The following is a 9,674-nucleotide window of genomic DNA, read 5'->3' on the forward strand; positions in this document are numbered from 1 at the left end:
CGGGCCTTCCGGGTCGGCGGGCGGGCCTTCCGCGGGCACCGCCCCGCGCCCGCTCTGCCGCTGTCCGACACGGGCCCGCGCAGCGCAGGGGCCCTCAGCTCTCAGCCATCAGTATGAGCCCCCGGCCGCCGCCCCTCTCCTGCGACACCTTCGTGGCACTGCCGCCCGCCGCGCCCGGGGGCCGCGTGGTGTTCGGGAAGAACTCGGACCGGCCGGCAGATGAGGTGCAGGAGGTCGTGCACTTCCCGGCCGCCGCGCACCCGCCCGGCGCCGCGCTGGAGGTGAGAGCGCGGGGCAGGAGCGAGAACGCCGCTGTCAGCCCCTGTCTGCGTGCTTAGCCCGCGGTTCGGCCGGCGGACCGGGGACGGTGACTCCATGTGCGTTCTGACCTCTTGCAGTGCACCTACATCAGCATCGCGCAGGTGGAGAGGACCCACGCCGTGGTCCTGAGCCGCCCCTCCTGGCTCTGGGGGGCCGAGATGGGCGCCAACGAGCACGGCGTGTGCATCGGCAACGAGGCCGTGTGGGGCAGGGATGAGGTCTGCGGTGGGGAAGCTCTCCTCGGCATGGACCTCGTAAGGTGTGCACAAGCTGGATTTTATCCCCCCCCCCCCCCTTTTTTGGTAAATGGTACCGGATTCGGACTTTACGTGGAACCATGTTGTTTGAGTTACATGGGGAAATAGTACTTTCAGTTTCAGAAGACACTCCTCCCACTGTTCTAGCCACGGTTAAAAGTATTTATTGGCACAAGCGCTAGATTTCTGCCAGAAGCCCATTAGAAGTATCAGACACTAGACCAGAATTCGTCAAAGAAATCAGCAAACGTTTTTCTTTTTATAAAATTTGTACTGAACAGAAACAAGACTTTTTCAAGAGCACAGGTGCATGGACTTCAGGCACTACTGTTTGGGCCTTTTCCTAGGGTCTGTACTCCTTTCCTATTCCACCATCTTTCACGTACATTATTTTTAAGTTCTGGTCTCAGCTGCCTATTTCCATGTAAATAACAAGTTCATGTTCCTACACTACAGGTGCCAGCATAAATTCCATTAACCTAGAGCAGTCAGTCAATTCTGGTAGTTTCCCCCCAGTCCATTATCTGCCCAGGACTTGTAAGCATGTTGTAGGATCCCTCTCCCTGCCTTTCTGTATTTCCATTTGGTGTTTTTCCCCATGTCAAATTCATAGAGGACCCACTTCAAAGAAGCCCTTTACCTGACTTGTGTTTTTCCCTTACCAGATCATACAACTGGCAGCTGCATATAGAAATATCATTCCAGGTCAACTGGAATACTCAGGCTGAATAGTCCTATGTGGAGTTCATAGTTCCAAAAATAATATTTTCCTTTTCTTTTAGGCTTGGACTTGAGAGAGCAGACACAGCTGAAAAGGCTCTTAGTGTCATAGTTGATTTGCTGGAAAAATATGGACAGGGAGGAAACTGTATGGAGAGCAAAATGGCATTTACATACTACAACAGTTTTCTGATAGCCGACAGAAAGGAAGCGTGGGTGCTGGAGACATCAGGAAAATACTGGGCAGCAGAAAAAGTAGAAGGTATGGATGATACTCTTTGTTCTAAACATTTCAAGTGCTATGACCCCTTGGAGTTCTCCAGTTTTCACTTACTGTTTCATTAAGGCATCAAACTAACCTCGAGCTGTATACATGTGCCTGTAAACAGCAGGCATTGCTTCCTGGGGCATGAGTGTGGAGTAGTGGTAGTTTGTCAGAGGAGCTGACTGAGAGAGGCCTTTTCAGAGCCAGAGGTAACCACTCCTGCACTTGGAAAACAGAGGACAGCAAGAAAGTCAGCATGAGAATGACAGCAGTACGTGTGGTCTTAAGGATGGCAGCAATCCATGACAATTTCATTTGGGGACAGGATTGATGTACTGGGCCCTGAAGTGGCTGATTCTTCCAGTGGACTTAGGAGGACAAGCTCTATCTTTGGATGTCTCAGAAGAAGAATGTAAAGGTGGGAATAATCAGGACAGAACTTGAAATACAATGCTGGCCATAAAAGCAAATGAGTCAGAAATGAGTGGCGGTGAAAACTCAATCAGAAAAATACACGTAGCTGGGGAGACAGGGCCAGAAATAAACCACCAGACTCACTGATCTTGTAGGAAGATCTTCCAGGAAACTCTTCAGGGCTAATTTGCTTTACTAAGTTAATTTTAGACAAAATAACAAGAAAAATCATTCAATGCATTAAAACAATTATTTCTGCAACTTACAAACAGGAGGCGTACGGAATATTTCCAACCAGCTCTCTATCACTACCAAGATTGACAGAGAACACCCAGAACTGAAGGAATATGCCAAAAGCAATGGCTGGTGGGATGGGGAAAAGGAATTTGATTTTGCTGCCACATATTCTTATGTCAATACTGCCAGAATGACCACATCTGGAGGCCGATACTGTGAAGGCTATAAACTTCTGAACAAACACAAAGGTATTCTTTTGAATTTTTTTTTCAAAATATTTAGTGAGCTAGTTAATTCAAATCATAAATTAATATACATCTGATGCAGGCAATCATTCACATGACTTGGTGAACCACAACTTACTAGAATTTTTTTTGCCTAAAAGAGAAGCATTGAACTTGGAAGTTTCTATCCATTTTTTGGTAATTTATTGAGGAGGAAAACTTAAAACAAGGGTCAAATATCAAACATACAGAGTTACAGTAACAACACTGAGAGGTCACATTATGACCATGCCACTAAATGCCCTGTAAGACCTGTTCTGAAACATTTTGATAGGCTACATATTATTACTGTACTGCTAAGGAAAAAAACTAGAGGCTAAAACAGATTCCCAGCAGTTTGCAGCCACAAAGAACCTTATGAACAGCTTCAGTCAGGTATCATTTGTATAAGGCAACAGCACAGCATTCAGATACATACCTTGCATTCATTTTTGACATTAATTTTTAAATCTTTGTTGTTTCACTGTGGCTGACTCTAAACTTGTGTAGTCTACTAAAACACACCAAGAGCAGAACAAAATCATTTTCTGTACTCTAAGCAGTCACTAATTCAAACACTTACTCTTTGGACTCCTAAAGAAAGAACCTATTACTTCACTTCTAACTGCATCCATCTAGCAGGTTATTGCTGTAGCTGTATTCACATGCTCATTTGAAGTAATTAATCTGAATCTAGATTACATTGCACCCCTTTGTTTCTTTTATTTATTTGGCTGAACTCTGCCAGACCAGGTTTAGCATTTAGTTAATGCATCAAAGTGAATTACTTTTGCTGTCTTTCTCTAGTGATCATGTAAATCCTGCATTCATTTTGGGAATTGCAGGTTCTGAATACTGAAAGCATTTTCATAATACCTGTATTTACTTGTATTATAACAATGCTGAGATTGTATCTGTGTTTCCATTCTAAATCCCCATTTTCAGGCATTTACCTGAGCCATTTTAAAAATCCCACTAGGTGTTCAGGTTATCAGTCTCATATGGTTCACTTTGTTTAGATTTATTTTAAATAGGTGCCTTAACTGAAAGCTATTTGATTTACAGTATCAGTAAAATCACTGGTTTCTTCATCTACTCTTCCCTGCTTTTTCATTCAGTGGCATTACAGTTCTTGGGTTTTTCCAGGCTGCCTACTCTGTGAGGGCCATTTTTAGAGAAACGTTATTCACATTTCAAAATATAGGGAATGTATTTCAGGCATACTGAATAACAAAAGTTTAGTGTATAACAAGCAGTACCTTTTTTCCCTGCTGGACAGGTTGCAAAGTTGTAGCTGACAAAATGACCATTGCTTCTTTTAATTTCTTTGATTCATCTAGCTTGCTGATTTCTTTAATTCTCTGACCTTCCCAGGCAACTACAGGAATACTTAAGTGTGTCTTCTTGCTGAAACATGCTACATGCCTGTCTACAGGCAACCCGGGTCATGTATGAAAAAATAATATTGGAGACATGTAACTTAGCAGCAGAGTAACTCTTCTAAGAGGAAACAGTAAGGTAGTTAATTTAAAAAAAAAAAAAATTCCGCAGTTAGAACTCAGTAAGGGAAACACTAAAATAGTAAAGTGGCAGACGATACCTTCCAATAAAATAAAGACTGAGTGAACTAATATTTTTCTGCCATAAGCATACCCTCTACTGGTACACCAAATGTGAAAAGAAAACCATCCTGCATGAGCTGCCTGTTAGAATATTGGATGGTTTGGTGATACCATGCCAGTATCTGAGCTTCAGCATACACTATACAGCAACAGTGAAATCTCTGAACAGGCAGATGTGGAAAGGGTTTTGTTCCTCCAGAGCAGGAATAATTTTCATAGATACTTGGCAATAAACCTCACACAGCTTGCTGATAAAGACTTTTCTACAAATAGATGTACTACTGTGGCTTCTGAGCATAGAATGTAATGCCACTCCAGTGCCTCCTTGAAAAGGATGAAAATTAAAAAAACTCACTCACCAAAAAACTCCCTAAAACAAGTAACAGTCCTGGTGTTTAATTTTCAGAGTTTTACACAAAATCCATGCATGGCTGTTATTATTTTTAGAACTTCAAAGGAACATAGTGGTATTAACACTGTTCAAATATCAACCAGTATTATAATGATCTATCTTACTTCCACAGAGTGCTCCAAGTTCAGCATTTAATCCAAGCTACTAATTTTCATCAGAAAAGTTACTTTGTGAATGACCATTTGCTAGCCCTATGAAATTTACCTTTCTGGGAAATACCATTTGTATTTCTACTCCCCATTTTTAAGGCATGTTCTTATCACCTCTCTTTGAAATAAATACTTTTGGGAAAGCAATACAAGTGTATTCCATATTAAGGTTTGCCATTAGGATGATTTTTTTCCCCTGCCAAAACAGACAAACTAAAACTGGCATTGCCAAAAGCAGTCAGTTGTAGGGAACATGTCATTCAGTTGGCATTATATTAGCTCTGTGGCTAAATAATTGTATTGTATCTTGAATAGGATCCATCACTTCTGAAATAATGATGGAAATTCTTCGTGACAAAGAGAGTGGCATTAACATGGAAGGTGGATTTATGACAACTGGCAGCATGGTGTCTGTACTGCCTCAGCAGCCTAATCTGCCCTGTATTCACTTCTTTACTGGAACTCCAGATCCTGCCAGGTGATGTAGCAGCAAATAAATTGGAAAAAAATCTAAATATCTAAATGAAAAAGTGTTGCAGTTTGCCTAGTTATATTCCTTTTTGCTTTGGGTTGGTTTTCTTTTTCCCCCTGAAAAAGCACAATCAAAATGTAGGAGGAACATAAATGCACATTATGTATATTAATGGTATCTTCCAACCTACTTAGTGGAACACTGCTGTGACAACGACTTTAACACCATTAGATGGGTTTTTAATACTTTTTTCTTAAAAGAAGCAAGTAGAAGAATGGGAAAAAATACAGCAATTTACTGACTCAACAATTTTAACAAAATGGTGTCAGTAGAGGATCTCTGTTCTATTTTTTCTTCCTAGATCTATATTCAAGCCTTTCATTTTTGTGCCCGGTATTACTCCGTTATTAAAAACTATGTCCCCTACGTTTGGTCATGATGATCCAGTTAAGAAGCAACCACGTTTTCAGAGTAAGCCAGATCGGAGACATGAGCTCTATAAAAAACATGAAAGTGCTGCTGTAGTTATGGAAACTGGCAAGGTACGTTGATTCAATTAGATTTCAATGCAAGCAGGTGGTTTATATAAGGTCCTTGCTCCCATTTTGTTAATGCGATAGCAGTTAATGCCCTTTGATGGATTGCAAAGAACAGTGCAGTGCCCCAGCAGCCCAGTGTGTTGGCATCTGGCAGGCACGTGTTCCTGACACTGGAAACTGCAACCAGCACTGTGCTGTGCTGGCAGGCCGAGCCCCAGGCGAGGAGCTGTGTGCTCACCTTGCAGAGCAGCCCCCCACAGACTCCCTCACCAGTCACATAATGGGGAAATGCCCCAGCAGCCACAGGCAAATACACAGCTCCTGCCAAGAGTTCTTACTGCTGTTCAGGCCCCTGGTCTCAGGTGGAAAGGAGAGCTTGCCTTTGATCATTGCTCGGGATGGACAGGAAAGGAAACAAGATGACAAAGATAGCTGAACACAGACGTGAAGCAGGAAGGTAGCTGCTTACTTTTAGCAGTAAAATCTCTGCTATTCACAGATACATCTTCTTAAAAGTAAGTCATATGCCCACTTAAATTTGGATAAGTAATACCTAAAGGAGCTTTAATATTCCCTCAATGTATCAGACAAGGAAGATGAAGTAAGTGCTAGATATTAGGAAAGATATCTAAGAAAACCTGTCATGATACTGATTTCTACCAACATAAATGTGGACCCCAGAAACTCTTTTAAGATTAAAATAAGGACAGTAGAACAGAATTTTGTTAGGGTGATTGCTACATGCTCTGTATAGTTTTTAGTGAAATAAATCTTTCTTTTTGCAGGACAAAGGTAAAGAAATGCTCAAAGAGATACAGGAGTTGGAGAAACAGAAGATAAGTCAAATGGAATCAATCCTGCAAAATGGATGCCTTGATACTAAACAAGTAGTTAATCTTTTTCCACAGTGTGTAGAAGAAGAACTCAAAATATATGGATAAGAATATTATTTGAATGTGGTAAAATTTGGATTATAATTGGGTTTTCTAATGAAGCAGCTATATAGATTAACATCCTGTTTTCTGTATGTCACATAGCATGGACAGTTTTAAAGATACACATTCATATTCAGGACAAATGGCTTTTGATTATAAGAAGAATGCTGGAAAGGCTCCTAAGAGCTAGGCAGTGGCACTGTACATGGCACAAAGCTCTCAGCAGAGATTGATTTTGCCAATAAACAGATGCAATTAGAATGCAATAGCTTGACTAAATTGGTGAACAGCCCCATCTCTGAATGAGGAACACTAACCCAGCTCTGGAGAACGCAGTTCTAGCGTACACACACGTAGCTTTTATAGTCAGGAGAATTGTAGCAGAATTTCAGACTACCTGAATTAAAATGGCCATGCTGAAGACTTTCTAAAATGTAGAAGCTATGATGAACCCTGAAGAAAAACAAAAGCAACACAAACCAAGTAAGATTGATACTCAGTCGTTTGGTTAAACCATTTTAAGATACATTTCATATACGGACCTTCTACTCCTTCAATGTAAAATGAGGCTAAGAGTTCAAGGTATATTAAAAACAAATCACAGTTACAATAATAATATTTTGCTGTGAGTGATTGTGAAATCTTACTACATGGAATTCAGCAGTGCAAGCGTCCTCTAAGTTCCCCACAGATTTCACTTTCCTGTCTATTTTTCCCACCTTGATAGTGAAAAATAAACTTATTTATATACAAGATTATTATTGTAAAATTAATTTTACAGTGCACTTTATATTACCATGACGGAGTTCTAAAATGTTTCTTGAATTGTTACTTTTTAAAATTTGGCAACTGGAAAGGAAGAGGTTGGGCTACACTAGTATATACATGTACTCAGCAGGACACTTAAAAGTAAATCAAATTTATAAAGCCTTTTAATCCATGACTTTTTTTTGCCAGAGTTTATATACTGTGGACTTAATTTAATCAAACTTTTTGCCCTACCAGAAACTCTTCCTTCCTGATCCTGTTTAAAAGTAATGATCAATACATGACACCACTTTTATTATCTGTGGCAGGGGCCAAACTAAACAAACAACAAGGAAGACTCTGATTTTACCTCATGATCAATAAGTCAGGATAACAAGCATGACTGTAAGGAAAAACAACAACAAAAAAAACCCACTCAAAATGCAGCACTTCTGCAAACCTTCAGAGGAAAATATGGAATGGTGCACTAGAGCTACAGCAGCAATGTGGGACATGACACTGCATCCCCACAGACACAGTAAACCACAGAAAGATCATCCTTTGACAATTTTTCACATGCTGCTTTCTCATTCTGTAAATTGTTCGATACACCACTGTTAAAAAAAGTTAAATATGAAGAATAGATAGACAATGAAGTTTGCAGAATTAATATGAAAATTAAGAGCTTGGTAAAATTTATTCTTTCTGATCCTGCAATAAGAGTATAAATGAATTTGGGATGCTGTGTTCAGATTCATAGCAAGAAACTACTGGCTTAGGCTCATGAACTTTCTATTTCTAGTGACCTAATGTGTAGCACATGGCAGTAATTTCTTAGAAGTTCAGTAGCACAGTGGTTCAATACAGAAGTTCAATAGTCCAGTTTGATAACTGGAATATAGATTGAATAAAATTTTGCTGTATTTATCTGTTTTCCTTATGGGATGTCCATATCTAACAATTATATATCTTTTCCTTTTTTTGATCATGAGCTGTTCTACACTGATAGCTTCAAAGCATCAGTAAATTCCAGGTGAAGCTGTGCTGGAAACCAAGGTATGAATCAAGTTTTCAGGCAGCATAGCAGACCAAGTGAAATAGTTTTATGCTACAGTGCAAAGATTGAAATTATACAGGAAGAAGAGCAGCGAAGCTGGAGCAGGCCTTTAGGCAAACTTCTTGGCCACTTAATCATGGGTGGCAGTGAATGAGGTTAAGCACATTGGTCCGGTCCTAACGCAGGCAGATACAGTCCAACTGTGCCTCTTATGTATGTGTTGCTTTTTCCTTCCTGGTCTGCAGGGATACTAAGTAAAAACAATGTAATGTGTGGAGACATTTAAAGCGATGGCCAACAGAGTACAGGATATTTCAGTACCTTTTTCCTTGGGATTTCATTCTCCTAGAAGACATGCAGTGTTAAAACAGAAAATCAAGATGGGATCAGGAGAAACAAATATTCATCCCTCCCACAACCTTATATTAAAAAAAAAAAATTAAAAAAAATCAGAATGTCCCCTAGAGGGCAATCTTCTCATGGGTTTTCACCTAGGAATGCATCTTTAAAAGGTCTAGAGCTTTATGAAGAATCCTTATTGAAATAAAAAGGTACTAGAATTTTGTACTAGAAAACTAAGTGTGACATCCTGTTCATTTTGGCGATTATTTTGAGATTAGTCCTAGAAAAAAGATCCATTTTTTCACTGGACGTTCCTCTATACTTGTTCAATAGATGTTTTCATGGAACTTAGCTTCCAAGAGATTAATCCCAAACTAACCCATCTTCAAAATAAAGGAAGTCATTGCACCAGTTAACCACTTCTTTAAAGCAAAGCTGTTTCTAATTACCAGAAATCCACATAACAGTGTATCAACTATTGACAGAACATCAGCTTGTCAACCATTCAAAACTTGCCAGTGCTCCTTGGTGGAAGCAAATATTTACCAGATAAAAGGGTTACTGAACTTTCTAAAACAATTAGAAAGCAATTCCAAGAAAAACTGAAGTCTATTATTGGCTTCCAGAAGTACCCAGTGATTTAGAAACAAAATATTTGTATTTCATTCCTAGCTTCTTTATTTATTAACCATCACAGACTCATCTGACTAATGGGTATGGTATCAGCAGTCACAATATTGTAGCAGTAAATCTAAGAGAATGTGGTGTTGGTTGGTAATCAAAGGTGTTCTCTGTATTAGATTTGAAACAGAGCCTTTTCTATGCAGAAATTTGAGCAATTTCTTATTTAAAACAGGTATGTTGTGTTCAGATCTAGAGGTAAGCAGAACCAGTATAAAAAGGGAAGCAGGACTTCTATGAT

At 39.8% G+C, this 9,674-nt stretch overlaps 1 protein-coding gene across 1 annotated transcript; it reads left to right on the forward strand.

Annotated features, from left to right (window-relative positions):
• Positions 1-11: 11 nt before the first annotated feature.
• SCRN3 (secernin 3) lies at positions 12-8,280 on the forward strand. The gene is made up of 7 exons (XM_009088007.4): positions 12-281; positions 399-580; positions 1,361-1,560; positions 2,250-2,462; positions 4,976-5,138; positions 5,494-5,674; positions 6,457-8,280. Exons 1-7 carry the CDS (start codon positions 114-116, stop codon positions 6,610-6,612), a joined length of 1,263 nt encoding a protein of 420 aa, XP_009086255.1. The 5' UTR covers positions 12-113; the 3' UTR covers positions 6,613-8,280.
• Positions 8,281-9,674: the final 1,394 nt, after the last annotated feature.

The sequence above is a fragment of the Serinus canaria genome, chromosome 7 (assembly GCF_022539315.1).
Source record: "Serinus canaria isolate serCan28SL12 chromosome 7, serCan2020, whole genome shotgun sequence".
Lineage (NCBI taxonomy): Eukaryota > Metazoa > Chordata > Aves > Passeriformes > Fringillidae > Serinus > Serinus canaria.

Bases quoted from the DNA above. Each gene is read 5' to 3' on its own strand.
- SCRN3 (XM_009088007.4), top strand. From the start codon at position 114: ATGAGCCCCCGGCCGCCGCCCCTCTCCTGCGACACCTTCGTGGCACTG. The intron at 581-1,360 runs GTGTGCACAAGC...CTTTTCTTTTAG, and splicing joins CTCGGCATGGACCTCGTAAG to GCTTGGACTTGAGAGAGCAG. The intron at 1,561-2,249 runs GTATGGATGATA...ACTTACAAACAG, and splicing joins GGCAGCAGAAAAAGTAGAAG to GAGGCGTACGGAATATTTCC.